This window comes from Rhinolophus sinicus, linkage group LG06, assembly GCF_036562045.2.
Source record: "Rhinolophus sinicus isolate RSC01 linkage group LG06, ASM3656204v1, whole genome shotgun sequence".
In the NCBI taxonomy this organism is placed as follows: domain Eukaryota; kingdom Metazoa; phylum Chordata; class Mammalia; order Chiroptera; family Rhinolophidae; genus Rhinolophus; species Rhinolophus sinicus.
The window spans coordinates 109,082,772-109,099,219 of NC_133756.1; the positions used below are offsets into that span (position 1 = coordinate 109,082,772).

General features: G+C 42.8%; 1 protein-coding gene across 2 annotated transcripts in view; it reads left to right on the plus strand.

Moving 5' to 3' along the window:
- ME3 (malic enzyme 3) overlaps positions 1-16,448 on the plus strand; it is a 174,180-nt gene that overhangs the window by 64,290 nt on the left and 93,442 nt on the right. For both annotated transcript variants that reach the window (XM_019739628.2, XM_074335628.1), the window contains exon 3: positions 13,426-13,559. In XM_019739628.2, the coding sequence (XP_019595187.2) occupies positions 13,426-13,559 (134 nt within the window). The remainder of the gene's footprint in view (positions 1-13,425; positions 13,560-16,448) is intronic.

Here is a 16,448-nt window from a genome sequence, read left to right on the forward strand (position 1 = left end):
GCAGTGTATGCTGCCTTGTGCTCTGACAGTGTGCAGTCTTCATATTTTAAGGCAATAACATGAATGTGAAGATTCCAGGACCCTCTTAAGTTTCTACTGGGCTAACGGGTGGCGGTACTGTTGAACAGAGAATGCACAAGACAGGTTCCGCACGGAAGAGGAGTTTGGGGGCATGTTGTGTTTGACTAGCCTGTGAGACATGGAGATGGAGACGCTCAGGAACCAGATGTGTCTGGAATTAAAATCATTCTGGGAACATAATGCAAAACATTACTTGTGCTTGCTCCCAATTTATATTTATCACCCCAACTGCTTTATGTAATGTAACAGCTGACGCTTAGTTGGTGAATCCTTACGAGGCATCAGACACCCCGTTGCACACAACACATATTATGAAGTGGGTACTATTAACATCCCCGTTTTACACAGGACAAACCTGAAACTTGAAAAGTCAGGTAATGTACCCAGGCCGGGCGTCTTGTAAGAATCAGAGCTGGGCAGCCTGACTTCATCACGCATCGTCATTATCCTGTAGTACCGTGTTTTTCACAATGTTTCAACTACAACCTGCAGTTAAAGTACACATTCCATCACACGCCAGTACACATAGCTCCACGCTACCCAGGCACAAACGCAGACAGTCAATTAAACAGAAGTTTAGCAACTTCAGTACTTACCTTTACTAAATGTGATGCAGCTTGACCTTTTCTACTCCAGTCTGTATCATTTTTTAAAGTATTGGTTGCTCCCTAGTAGATGGATTTCACAGCCAGAACTTAATTGAGTTTGACAAACACTGCTGTGTTTTATTGTCCTGGACAGACTATTTCATTCCTGTCCCCAGTCCTGTCATTCCCCCACCTTTGGGGACAGAATACCAAATGTTGCTGCATGCGTCTCCCTTTCCTTCTAGAGAAGGTTTTAAAAGTCAAAGGCTGGGTGTAGTAGGATATGGCCAGCCAGGAAACACTCCCACAGGTAGACTGATCAAATCTTGCCTTTAGTGTGGCTGACAAAGGTGATTGCAGAATGTTCAAAATCACAACGAAAAATGCAATGCAAAACGGCGTGTGCAAAATGCTGATTATAAGTGTGGACTTCAACGGCCCACAGACCTGGGTTCCTATTCCAGCTCTATAACTTAGCAACTGTATAATATTTGGCCGACATTTTACTCCAGAGGGGTGTTGTAGAAGGATAAAATGGAAAAGTGGCAGTGGTTCATTCAACACCTACCACAAGCCCAGACCTTAGTAGGCACTAAAGAAATAGTATTAATATCTGTATTTAATTTAACGTAAGTTATAAAATATAGACTGACTTACAAAGTGAGTATTCATCTGTAAAAGCAACTTAACATTTCCAGACTATTCTATGACCCAATCAATCATTCAGTGAGTGTTGTATTTAGTTAATCAACATTAATTTAGCACGAGCTATTAGTAGGTCATTGAAAGGAGACTTTAAATATTGACTTTATTTCATCTATCACAGGATATTGGTTTTAGAAGAGCCTGGTAGGTAAATGTCACCAACTACAGCCTTGAGTATAGAGTTTATTTTGAGACATTTGGAGGGGAGGTCACCCTGCCAGGTCTCTGTGAATATCAGCAACACTTCTTTCAGGGTGGACGGTGTCACTCTAGAACAACCAAGCCCCATGTGCAGAAATTCAGTGACCTTTCAGGGAATCATTAACAGAAAAGAGCTCTTTGATTAGGTCCACGTGGTCCCAACGCATATAGATCATAATCATGTGTATGAAATGAGAAAATATTTAGAAGACTCAAATTCATGAAGTGCCAAGATTAGATTCTATCTCAGGAGGGAATAAAGAAACAATTGAACGTTGATTATATAAACGAAGCACTGATAAGAAGAAAAGCTCACATGGTTTGAGGTTCTACATGCTTCTTTCCCTTTCTTTTAATATAAATCTAATTTTTAAATGGAAATACCGTTCAAAAAGTATTCCAGCCCTTGGACTTTTAACTTTCAATCCAGTCCACTATGAGTTTTTCCCATTAGTTTTAAATTTGCATTATGTCCCCATTATTGGTTAAAATTTATTGGGCTCTTAGCCTTGATTTCCAAGTACATGGTGTCCCAATTGTGAGTACCAAGGCAAATGAATAGAATGGATTAGGATAGAGGTGAGAGAAGGAAGAATAAACAGGATGAGAAAATCTAATGACACTCTATGCTGCTGTCTCTCTCAGGGGCATGAGGTTAACAAATTCTTTGTGTTCTCCCATGTACCTCCATCTGGTAAGGACCTGGTCACAGCTATGTTTACTAGGTCCCTCAGAGGTGCCAGCCACTAGCTGAGCACACCATGCAGGGAGTTTCAGTTAGTTCCATAGCAATCTTTTGAAATGGGTATTATTATCTTCATTCCATAGATGAGGAAATTGAGGATTAGAGAAGTTAAGCAAGTTGCCCAGGATCACACAGCCGGGAAAGGTAGGGTCACAATTTGAATCCAGAGCAGGAGACTTCAAAGCTTGATCTCCTTCTTTTGTGTCCTCTCCTGGGCAAATCTGCACTGCATACCTGAATTCCAGCAAAAATACTATGGGTGCTATTTTGCTGAGCACCCCAGGCTGCCAGGCACTAAACTCACCTGCATAATTTCAAATTAAGTCTCAAATATAAGGGGATGTAAAGGACACTGGTTTGAATAAAACAGATCACTAGATGAAACTAAACTCCATGGCTGCAGGGCCTACGTTTATTTGGTCTCTCGTAGGTCCAGTGCAGATCCACAGCTGGTCCTCAAAACATTCTTGTTAAATGAATGAGTATGTAAATGAATTCATGAACCAACAATTGAAATGGAATTCCAGATTCAAGTCCCATTTCTGCAACTTGCTAGGGCCTTGATTTTAGGCAAGTTACGAAGCTGTCTTAGCCTCAGCATTGCTGTCTGCAAAATGGGCACAACACTTTCACAGCCTACTTCATAGAGCAGTGGTTCCTAAACTCTGTTGTATCTTGCAATCACCTGTGGACTTTTAAAAATCCCTCATCCAATAAAGAGGTAGTACATATGTACAATGGAATATTACTCAGCTATAAATAGAATGAAATCTTGCCATCTGCAACAACATGGATGGATGTGAAGGATATTGTGCTGAGCGGAGTAAGTCAGACAGAGACAAATGTCTTATGATTTCACTTATATGTGGAATCAAGAGAACAGGATAAACAAACAAACAAAACAGAAACAAGGTCATCATAGTCACAGAGAACATTTTGATGGTTGCTGGATTGAGGAGGCGTGGGGGGATGGGTGAAGGAGGGTGGAGATTAAGAAGAACAGATTGGTAGTTACAAAGTCATGGAAGTGTAGAGTAGAGCATGGGGAATATAGTCAGTAGTATTGTAATAACTATGTACGGTGCCAGATGGGTACTAGATTTATCAGGGTGATCACTTCATAAGTTATATAAACAACTAATCACCGTGTTGTACACCTGAAACTAATATAATATTGTATGTCAACTGTAATTGGAAAATTAAAAAAATTAACATTAAAAACTCCTTATCCAGGCTTCCATCCGCAGAATTCTGACTTAATGCGTATGGGGTGTGACCTGGGCATTTATTTATCAGCCTCCCAGGTACTTCGAAAGGGTAGCAAAATTTGGAGACCACTGTCATAAGGATATTCTTTTCGTTTTGGGGGGATTGTCAGATATAACAAAGGAAATAAAACTACTTTATAAAACCTAAAAAGGCAGTTAAATATAGTTATTATAAAATCAGTCCAAAATGACTCTGGACCTACAACTTCTGCCTCCTGATGTCCTGATCGTGGAGGAAACTGGTTGCTCTGATCTCCCATGTGCCACAGCGGTCATTCTGCATCCAGGTCAAAATGACCTCCTTCTTGCTTCATCTGATCTGGTGGCAGAATTGAGGCCAAGTCCCAGGAAAAAGAGGATTTGGTGAACATCAGGGCTAGAACAGTTTGGCAATGACATGCTGGACAATCACTCTGTCGGATAAACTTGTCCTTAGTCGGTCGCACCCAGTTCTGGCACCCCCACCCACTCAGTGGCACGCACCAGGCCTCCATGCACAATGCCTATTCAGAGACCCTCCCAAACGTGTCTGTTTGTTTTATGCTTCCTGGTCACAGTTCACTTTTTGACCTAATCCTCTTCAGCTGAGCCTGTCTAAGAGCTGTTGTGTTGTTGGAGGAAGGAAGGGGTACTCCCTCGTCCTCCGCAGCTCTCCTGCCCATCACCTTCCTCTGCCGGTACCCGCCTGAGGTTCAGCTGAGCTGGAGGGCCATCACAGTGCCAAGAACAATATTACTTAACTTTTAAATAATAGTCTCTTGGGAAGAGAAGGTCATGAAGCATTCAAACTGCCACAGGGAATTTTGCCAAGAGAATGATTCATAAGCCTTCCAAGTATCCACCTCTGTTCCCTTGTTTCAGTTAGGACAAGATCCTAGAGTCGCCAAGTATTTCAGGAGCAGATTCTTCCATTTCTCCCCACATTGGTCCTTATCCAAAAATTTGGCATATAAGCTCGTCTTCCAATGGCAGAACAATTGAAATAGCCATTATTCTCGCTTGCTTGTGAGTAGCATGTACTAACCATATGCCCTCAGCATTTCTTTGACCCATCTGAGCCTCAATTTCCTCTTCTATAAATGGGGATAATGACACCTGCCCTGTCTAGGATCAAATGACAGAAACCAGATGAGACCATTTTAGAAACAATAAAGCAGCAAAAATATGCAAGACATGTTAGGCAAAAGGGGCACACAATTTATTTAGGTTTAGTCCCTGCCCTGAAGGAACATATTGTCTTAAAAGGAAAAGAGACAAGAAAGAAAATAAATACCATAAAGTGCAATTGCTAAATTGCTTGTAGTTCTGAACCTAGAGGGATATGAAACTGCAGTAGACACCGCCATTTTTAAACATTTCTACCACATCTTTGAATTTACAAAGAGATCTCAACATCCATGACTCATTTGATTGACACAACCACCCAGTGAGGGCGGCAGACTCAGAGAGGTGAAGTAACTTCCCCAGAACCACACAGTCTGAAAGTGGAGAAACTAAACGCAGAACTTTTGTCTTCCAGTTCCCTTCCCACTCCCCCATCCTGGCTGTGTGAGTGCAGTACTTCCCTGTCCAGGTTGCTGTTTCTTGGAAGGAAAACTGAATTGTATCTCCCATGAGAACAAGAGCTTCTGTGTACACCATAGATGGAAAGACCACACATTTGCAGCCCACAGCACCAAAGCCTAGTCTGTGAGCCCAAATCTGATTTAGGGTTGGTTCTGGACAGTAATGAGCAGTGTGTCATCCACTCCCCTTTCATGAATTTACGAGGTGTTTCTGGATATGTAATTTTGCATCTGATCACAGAAGTAAGTCTGGGAGGAAGGCCATTCTCAGGTCTGTGTCTGCTAAGACTTGTGTTTCTAAGACCCTCATGTATCCATCCCAGGAGTGTGCTCAGGGGCCCTCATAAACCTGGGGTTCAGTGAGAGAACAGCAGCCTCGGCAATCCCACTTCCTGTCTCCAACTGGAGTCCACGTCACCCTAACTCATAAAAATCCCAAACAGAGACATGAAGGAGTCTGAAAAGGACCGGGAAATGCCTTCCAGTCCCCTAACAGCTAATCTGCTTTAATTGTACCGTTTGGGAGCTGATGGCCCACAGCTTGGTCCCAGCTATGCCACTCTGCTGTTATATTTGATTGATTGATTGACTGCTTACAGCATAAACAGTCAGCTCAGAGCATGACGTAATGATGGTAGAACAGAAAACCTTCGCTTACACGTGTGTCCGTTAATCCTTCCATCCAGTAATGATGCCAGTCAGAGGAAACATGGCCACGTGTGTGCCATGGGCCATACACAGACGTCGTCACAGAGGTACAAGCACACCTGTTTGCAGAGGGGCTGACTGGTCTGGCACTAATGCAGAGGGTCACTCAGCAGTAGCTGGACCATTAAGGTAACAGGCTCTATTTGGAGAAGCAGAATAACTTTATCTCTAGTCAAACAAAAGCCAACTCAGTCAACAACCTATTTAATCTGTTAACTCTCAGGAACAGTTGATTAGCTCAGAGGAAAGAGGATGCATTTTGGAAGTGTATGGACCTGGGTTCTACTGCTTTTTCCATCAACTTGCTGTGACCTCAGGCACATTACTTACCCCTCTGGCCTCAATTTCCTAGTCCACAAACCAAAGATAATAATCACAGGATAATTAACTTTTGGTGGCTGTGAGGATTAGCGCTGAGAAGCATGAGGTGCCTGTCTCAGTGCCTAAACCAGCCCAACGTGTGCCCAATAAAAGGTAATGCTTGCCATCGTTATTGATGCTGATGATAACTGTTGTGCTACAGCCCTGTGTCAGCCGTTTCAAATTGTCTGCATCCCACTACCCTGAGTTTACTAATAGTAATTAATGCTCAGGGACTCAAACAGAAAACACATTTCATGTGCTAAACTGTATGACACTGACACTGAGAGAAGCGGGAAGCTGTGTGAAATGAGGCTTCAGGGAAGACCTCCTGGAGGAGGGGGCCTGACTGTGGATTGGAAGCTGAAGGAGGGCAGTGGGTAAGGATATTGATGTGAGTCAGAGCAGCCAGAAAGAGTGCTTGTTGCAGCTTGGGCAGTGCACAGGGCTGCAGAGGCAGGAGCCTTGCACAGCCATGGACAAGCAGTTACACTTGATGTGGTGATGTCACTCCCCCCCCCCCCACCTTCCACCAGCCCCCTTCTGGCAGATTAGCTCCTGACCACACTTCAGGGCTTATCTCCAACATCTGCTAATGAGCTCTACTCCATGAACAAAATAGTAATAAGGAGAACAGCTGACATTCATGGAGCATTTTCTAGGTGACAGTACCTGTGTTGAGCGTTTCCCATGCATTATTTCATTGAATCCCACAGCATGTGAAAGAAGCAGCACTTCATTTTCTAGTTGGAGAAGTGGCTTGCTCAAGGTGAAGGCTCAGGACGGCCATTACATGTTAATCCATGGATCTCATCCAATAGACTCATCCAGTAGGACAGTGACCAGCACCTATTCCTTTTTGGGATGCCCCAGTGCCCAACGTGGTGGGCCTGGCACAGAGTAGGAACTCAGAAATGCTCATGGGATGAATGAGAAGACATTGTCAAGCATACAGCCGGGCTCAAGCCCCAGGCAGAGGCCCCGGTGGTACTGGGAGAGCTCCCCTCAGAAATGCTCAGTCGGAAGGAATGGGGCACTCAGAACCTGGGTCTCTGACAAGCAGGAGGCAGGCGCAGGGGCACCACGTGGTGGGCTTGCTGCCTCTGAGCCACTTGACAGTGGGATCTATTCAATGAGCTTCTCTCTGACGTCAGCAAGTTTGGTCCAGGGAACTTGTGCAATGCTGAGCCCACAAGTAGAGTTCAGTGGCTGGGCCAGAGATGATCACTCAGAGAAGATGATAAAATATGCAAAGTCAGGGGTGACAGTTAAAGGATTAGCGCTGGTACAGCACAGGCGCTGAGCAATCGAAGCAGTCCCAGGATTTTAGTGCGAGATCGGGGTCTTGAAGCCCTCCGCTTTGCCCTTCTTTAACGCATTGGTTGTTTGGGTCTCTGGGACGTCCAGAGGTTCCCCGGAAGAAGCCAGAGCTAGTTGGGAGGGACCCGTAGCTGGAGGGGAGTGGTCAGAGCAGTGGTCTGTAACAATTGAAACATTGCCAAAAGAGTAATAACTGGCAAGTCCCTATTGGTGTGCCCTAAATACCACAGGGTATGAGTTTGAAATATAGCTAAGGAATCAGCCATTTTTCAAAAGCCACTTATCCTATTTTAAGATCTTTGTTAAAACTAGATAGATAATCCACAACTGCATTTAATTAGGCACATTGAAACTGTCATTTCTCAGTGTGGTAAGAATGAATAAGGGTCCCACTGGCAACCCCTCAATGTTGTACAAACCGTATTTTACCCTAGGACCCCTGGTATAGTTATGGGAATTATGATTGTTTTTGACAGACAGACCAAGAGTCTAAGTGTCGATTAGCCAAGTTTTTGCTTTTGGAGAGAAATGCAGATTCTAATACTTTGCCCCCACAGCCTCATGAATCGTCATGCACCTATCCTATTTTGGAGGCTATGGTACAGCCTTGTTGTTTTACAAACTTGTAAATCTGAAGTAGCCTTAACATTAGCTTCAGGATGAAAAGAAGCTTCTAGTAGTATTTTTTTTTTCTTAATCCTTGAAATTACCAGTTGCTAAATGGTCATACTTTTTCCTCAAATACAAAAGAGGTTGGTGGCAGTCGGCCAAGAGAAACACTTAGCCTTGTAGAGAGAAGCGGACTGCTATTAAAACCCACAGTGGTCATTAATGACGATGATGTCATAATTAAATGCCTGGGCCTCCCCAGGGCCAAGGAGCAATGACTGCAATCTTTACCAAGCCAGTGAACAGTCGCTTGCCTAATGGTGTCTGGTGAAAGTGCCCAGTCTCCGGGGTGAGGTGGTTTCCTGCAAAAGCATCAGGAACCCTTGCTGCACCATTCATGCAAAGCTGGTGGCCAGCCCATGGGATTTATGAACTGGTGACTCTGGGCTTTGATGAAAAAAAAAGGTTGGTATTTTATGTGTGGAGAACACTTCGAGAAGTCTCTGTGAGTCATACTTTCAAACACAGTTGAGCCTATCTTCGCATAGATCTTTCTTAAAGTTCCAGCAGATCTGAGAGGAGGAACAATTCTTCAGGGTTTTCATAAGCTGACTCATCATTATTACTTTATAAAAACGTAAGCCTTGCCAGCTACAAAATCAACGTACAAAAGTCCATTGCATTCCTATATACTAACAATGAAACCTCAAACAAAGAAATAATAAAAACATAAGAGGAGCCTATACTGGTAATTTTAGAGACTCGCAAGTTACAAACCGAAAACAAAAAGGAAATTGGGAATAGCCTAGGAACCTTTTATTCACTTTTCTTCTCTATTTCTTTTTTTCCATTCCTCCCTCGCCACTCCCCATCCCAACTCACATTTTATAAGGTCAATCTCACCAAGGTCCTGGCAGGAAATCCGCCACTGTTGGGGCAAGAATGCAGCCTGTGATCAAATCTTGGTTCTGTCACTTAACCTCTAGTCAAAATTAATCAGGAGAAAAATGACCACATGAAATATTCTTATTAATTATTTAATAACTAGCATCCTGGGTTAAGAAGCAATAAAATAGGGGTACTCGCTTTGTAACTTCAGGAGAACTACATAACCTCGCTTGCTTAGCCTTCTCATCTGTAAAAAGTGGAGGCTGTAAAACCATCCACAATGTGGTTGTAAAGAAAGCAGAGAGTAAGATTGGATATTCTCATTAACCAGAGTTGCTTTAGGTATCATCACCCTTGAATACAATGGGGGTCATATTAACAGTGTTAGTCAGTCAGTTAGTTGGTTAGTTAGTTAGTAAGTCAGTTAGTTAGATGGTTAAAAACTGTTCTCAGCCCCCTACACAATCCCCCCCACCCATAGGGATTCTGGTCCCTTCCCTGTTGGGATCCACCAACCACGGAGCCACTAAGGGGCTCACCACTGTGGCGTTGCCTGGGCCCTCCCTCCATGAGAAAGCTGAGGAAGCTGTGGCAGTGCCAGAGCAGCCCTCACCTCAGCACAGCCACCCTGAGTTCTACACAGAATAAGTCTCTTTTTATCATGTGTTGCTCCATATCATTTTGGGATAAAGCCAGGCAGCTTATGTCCCCATGTCTCACAGTGTCCCTTATGAGAATAGTTCCTGCAACTTCGGCCAGCAGACAGTCTCTGTAGGGCTTAACTGGGCCAGAGAGCAAATTCCATGATGTCCTACTTATTCCGCATCTCTCCCTGCTGGTAGCCAAACCAGAAAATACTGTTCTGTGAAAGACCCTGATAAGAGAATGAGAAGACAAGCCACAAACTCAGAGACATATTTACAAAACACATGTCTGATATAGGACTTATATCCAAAACATGCAAGGAATTTTTTAAAGACAGTTTGTATTGAGCTATAATTCACATACCACACAATTCACCCATTTAAAGTGTACAATTCAATGGTTTGGGGTCTAATACATTATTAATATTTTTAACTTGTGGTAAGGTATATACAACAAAATTTGCCATTGTAACCATTTTAAGTATGCAATTCAATGGCATTAAATCTATTCACAATGTTGTGCAACTATCACCACTATCCACTTCCAAAACTTTTCATCACCTCAAACAGAAACTCTGTAACCATTAAGCAGTAATTCACCAGTCTCCCCTTCCCCTAGACTTTAGTAACAGCCAATCTACTTCCTTTCTCTGTGAATTTGCCTGGTCTAGACATTTCATGGAATGAAATGTAATCATACAATATTTGTCCATTCATATCTGGATTCATTTAGCATAAGGTTTTTAAGGTTCATCCATGTATCAGAGCTTCATTCCTTTTTATGTTTGAATAAGTTTTCATTGTCCATATATACATTTTGTTCATTTATTCGTATCTTGGTGGACACCCACATTGATTCCACCTTTTGGCTATGATGAATAATTATTCAGTGAACACTGGCATACAAGTATTTGTTCAAATCCTTACTTTCAATTCCTTTGGGTATATATATGTAAAAGTGGAATTGCTGGGGCCATATGGTAATTCTATGTTTAGCTTTTTGAGGAACCACTAAATTATTTTTCCATAGAGGCTGCAACAGTTTACATTCCAACCTGCAAGTACGAGGATTTCAGTTTCTCCACGTTGTCACCAACATTTGTTATTTCCTGTTTGTTTGTTTTTTCAGTTCTAGCCATCCTAATGGGTGTGAACTGGTATTTGTGGTTTTGATTTGCATTTCCCTAATGACAAATGATGCTAAGAATTTTTCATATGCAATTGGCCACTTGTGTATCTTCCTTGGAGAAATGTCTATTCAAGTCATTTGCCTGTTTTTTAATTGGGTTGTTTTCTTGTTATTGTTGAATTGTAGCAGTTATTTATAAATTCTGGATACCAAACCCTTACCAAATATATGATTTCCAAAATATTTTCTCCCATTCTGTAGGTTGTCTTTTCACTCTCTTGATTGTGTCCTTTTGTGTACAAAAGTTTTTATAATAGATGAAGTCAGTTTATCTAATTTTTTCTTTGTAGCTGGTGTTTTGGATATCATATCTAAGAATCCATTGCCAAGTCCAGGGTCATGAAGCTTTACCCCTATGTTTTCTTCTTAGAGTTTTATGATTTTAGCTCTTATATTAGGTTGTTGATTCATTTTAAGTTAATTTTTGTATTTGGTGTAAGGTAGGGATACAACTTTATTTTTATGCATGTGGAAATCCAGTTGTCACTTGAAGAGACTATTCTTTAAGTGCTTATTGCTAAGTGAAAGAAGCCAATCTATATTATTTGAATTGTATGACATTCTGGAAAGGCAAAACTGTAAAGATTTAAAAAATTTTTTAAAAACTCAGTAGTTGCCACAAGTTCAAGGATGATAGGTAAAGCACATGGGATTTGTAGAGGAGTGAAACTTTTTTGTATAATACTGAAATGATGGATATAAGACATGATGCATTTGTCAAAACTCATAGGACTTCACAGTACAAAAATGGACTTTAATGTAGCAGATTTTTAAAAATTCATGCGTTAGGTTGGGGGATCTCAGTAAGGAATGCAGACTGTGACAAGAGAATTTAACAGTATTACAAATGTATGTATGATACAACTGCAGTGAATGGGGTGGACGGAAAAATGCTGACCTAAGCAACTTTGGAAATGAATGGGGTTAGTAAGAGTAAAGACAAAAGATACTGTATAGAAGCACTGTACTCTAGTTTATAAAGTTGCTTCCCATTGTAGTACAGGTGAACAATTTTGATACTGCTATATATGTATACTGGAATTGAGTAATAAAGTAAATGGATAGGAAATGGTGGGAGCTAAGTCTGTCACTGTTGGAGTGAGAATTTACAGATCAGCAGGGTGATGAGGCCAGAATGATCCATGTGGTGATGGATTAGAGTTGAAGACACTAGTATGAACTTCTGTTTAGCTTAGTAAAGATTCATTGTCTTGCTCTGTCTGCTGTGAGGGGCTAGAAACAATGAAACCCCAGTCACAAGGAGCACTAATAATAAGGAGAGCCTGGAGCTTAGTTTCTAATACCACACTCCAAAACAGAAATCAGGCTCCTTGAGAAAATGGCTGATTCTAGGACTGGAGCAGGCAATATACAAGACGAGCCTGGAGCTTCTTATAGAGGAAGGATGGAAGGGAGGGAAAGAGGAAGAGAGGGAGGGAGGGAGGGAGGGAGGGAGGGAAAGAGGAGGAAGGAAGGAAGGAAGGAAGGGGAGGGGAAGGGGAGAGGGAGACAGAGAGAGAGAAAAAAAGGAAGAAAGAAAAAGGAAGAAATGGGAAAAAATTATGGGAATATGTCAAAGGGACACAGGAGCCAACTGAAAGAGTTCCCAATGGCCAAGACTGGAACAATTTCAGCAACAAAGTATATAAAGCAGGATTGGATTATTACCCAAAGTATAAAATAAATACCCTATTTATTCTAATAATAATTTATTCTAATAATACCCTATTCTATTCTAATATAAATAAACGATTGAACATATAAATGAATGGGGGAGAAGAGACAAATATGTCATGCAGAAGAATTCCAAAAAAGGAGTAACTTTACAGTGGAGAAACCTGACAAGCACCACGTCAGCCTGGGGGTCAAGGTCAGTATCAGCAGTGATAAGACATGTTGATAGTATGTACCTTGACCTAATGGAATGGACATGGCACTTTATCTCTGTGGTTTTCCTCCTAAAAAACCCATAACCCCAGTCTAGTCATGAGAGAAACCTCAGACAAATCCTAGTAGAGGGGTATAACTCTCAAGGTCATAAAAAACAAGAAAAGTCTGAGAAACCGTCAGAGCCAAGAAGGGCCTACGGAGACATGATGACTGAATGTAATTTAGTTTCCTGGATCATCTCGGAACAAAAAAATTATTATTTAATAATAATGTATCACTACTGGTTCAGTACCATACTGATGTAAAATATTAATAACAGGGGAAACTGGGTGAGGGGATATAGCGAACTCTCCACACTATCGTCTCAATTTTTTTTTATAAATCGTAAAGTGTTCTAAAAAACAACATGCATTTAAAACAACAAGCCAAAAACCTGACCATGTAGCTATTGTCCTTATTTTTCCAAGAGGAAGCTGAAGCTCAGAAGATTCAAAGTAACTGGCACAAGACGTCCCGTCTTCTTAAATGGCAGAGATGGGGTTTGAGTCCAGGGCCCTTTCTATTGAGTCACAGTGACGTTTGCCTGTCTGTGGATGGAACCACTTCTTTTCCTTGGTTTCCTGTATATCCATTTACGTGTGTGTGCGTTTTTCTTGTTCTCCCAGGGGATGGCCTTCACACTGGAAGAAAGGATGCAGCTTGGAATCCATGGCCTAATTCCCCCCTGCTTCCTGAGCCAGGACGTCCAGCTCCTCCGGATTATGAGATCCTACGAGCGGCAGCCGAGTGACCTGGACAAGTCAGTGTCTAAAATCTGCTCTCTGCCTGAGCCCTGGGCCCCACTGTCTGTCTCCTGTGGTCCACAGAGTGTTTCCTAGATACCCTCCAGTTGGGACAGGCTGACAGCCTTTCCAAGAAATCCCAAACCTAGCCCTGCCTTTCGAAGGGGTGATGGTCTCCCAGAGGGACAGGGCTTGTTGTGCTTGAGGCAGTCACCGTGTCCTGGGAGAACCGGGAAAGGAAACTGAATTCCAACCAGTGGAATCTGGGAATTTCTATGGGAAGTGGTGGGACCTGAGTCAGGCCCGGAAGCACTGATGGGACTTCAGCCAACAGCAGTGGGTTCACAGATGGCATGTCACTCAGAGGGAAGAGCAGAGCAAAGGTGTGGGGACGGGTGTGTTGAGGAAGTGGTGCATGGCCCAGGTTCCTGGAACAAGGGGAACGTGGTGGAGAAGAGGGGAGATGGACAGAGACACCTTCGGAACGACCTGGGATGTCATATGTTGGAGGCTTAGGGGAGCAGTTAATAATCCGGCCACCTTCTGGGTCCTCCCCAGTGAGGGTATAGCCATGAAGAACCAAGTGGGGATGACAGGGGCAGCCTTATTAGATTTACTAAAGAAGGTCATTAAGTCACATGGCTAGGAACTGGCACAACCAGGATTGAACACAGGTAGCTGGCTACAGAGTCTGTGCTTTCAATAACTCTGCTACGCCGTAGCTAAAAGTCATCAGAGCTTAGTGGCTACAAGACTAGACTCTAGTACTAGACCGACTTCAAATCGTGATTCTACCTCTTCATAGCAAAAGTTGCCAAGCTTCTCTGGATCGTTCTCATCTGTGCAATCAGTGGTACCTAACTCATAGGGTTATGACGAGGGTAAATGCATGAGTATTTGTAAAATGTGCTTAGAACAGTGCCTGGTACATATAGACACTATGTAAATAAATAAATAAATAAATAAATAAATAAATAAATAAATAAATAAATAAATAAATATGTGACCTTGCTATGAGTTCCAGCAGAAATGCAGGGAGAAGATAAGGGTTCCCTTTACATATCTGTAGAGCTTAATGGCCAGGACTTTGGATCCTTGAGAGTGTGGCTGTCCCCTAGGAGCAGAGCTCAATAGCTTGTCAGGGTCACCCTGGATCAACCTTCCTATGCTCCCCCCATACCGTTCGTTGCCTCTAAGCAGTAACGGATACGTAAGCCTCTGCCTAATCCCCTCTACGCCTGAAACACTAAACTCTATGAGTGTTACTCACATGACTCCAAGGCCATACTGTATGCCAGACCAAATATTCTCTTCCTTTGTTTATCCTACGCAGACCGGGTCTAGCCATGTCACCCTGAAGAGCAAACCAGAAAATACATGATGAATCCAACTACCATCATGAGACATGCCCTAACTTTGAATGATCTGAATCGCCTTCTTTTGTTAAATTTACAAAGTAGAATTAAAGTGTGAAGTGAAATCCTCTTTCCTAAAGATACTAAACTCTAAAAATTAGAGTCGGAAATGCTTCCCTACCCAGTTCTTTCCAGCGAGATGGGCATCATTCATATGGCCGGGGAGACATGCCAGGCTAGGGGCGGAAGATGTGCCTGACCCTGGGAGCTCCAAAGGACTTATTCTTGATGCTCTCTTGACTACTCTGACCCCCTCATTCCCAGGGGTCACTCATTTCAGCAGGTGCTTGGGGAAATGCTAAGGAAGCTCCCCAACTTCTTTTGGATAAGGGCAGTGGTGTACTGACAAATATTCAATAACTGGTTCTTGGGCAGGCAATGGTGGGGGGGAGCCCTGATTTATAGTATTTGTCCATTTCTATGGTGTAAATACTCCCGATTTCACGTTACTGACTTGGCATCAGTGAATACAGAATTGGGAAGAGATGTGTACAAACGGATACTGTGTAAGGAGTTCTTACACTGGGAATGAGTTGAGATCCTGGCTGTTCTAAGCATAAACCCTCCCTTCGTAAAAGCACCTTGTAAAACACAATTTTTAGGTCTGGACCAGTGCCTTTGGTGGGGAAGAAAAGACTGGGGCCTCAAGAAATCATAATACTTCCCCAAAGTCACACAGCTAGTACAGCAGAGCTGGCATTCAAACCCAGGACCCTGACACCACGCCCAGGGATCTTACCCTATCGAAGCATCTCTCTCACCCCATTCCAGACCAGGACCTCAAGCACCTCCATACTCTCCCAAACTGTGGTCCACAAAGGTTGTGATATCAGCAGTCACTTACATTTCATTGTGAACTTCAAGCCCTGGGTTATTTTTCTCCCAGGGGTTTTTGCATTTTTAGGAATGTGAATGCAAGGCTCTTTTCCTGGCTAATTGATTTCAGGCTTCAGGGAATGGGCAAGAGAGAAATTTGGGGGGAACATGCCTCCTGAGATCACTTGGTGCTCAGCCACTTGTAAACTCTGCTTGTGACAGAAACCAGCCCTGTGAGGTAGGAAAGGCCGATTTGTGCCTCACTGCATGTGCAGGATTTTCCTTGGCCTTACTCCACCTCAGAATGTGACTATCCTGTTTTATTCATTAATGTCCACATAATAATAACATAACTGACCATCTTGCACAGCGGTTGAGAGCACAGATTCTAGAGTCAGATTGCTTAGGTTCAAATCCCTGCTTTGCCACCTGGGGTGAGTTATTTCATTTCTCTGTGTCTCAGTCCCCTTTGTCGCTCATAGGGGACTTGCTATTAGCCAGAGTTACAGTACCTGCCTCACAAGTCATTGGGAGCTTTCAATGAATTTGTGTCAAATACTTAGAACAGGACCTACCCCATGTATAATAACAAGTATCCTAAGGCAGGTAATACTCTCCACATTTCCTAAATGAGACCCAGGCCTGGGGAGATGGGTGATTGGCCCCTACCTGTGC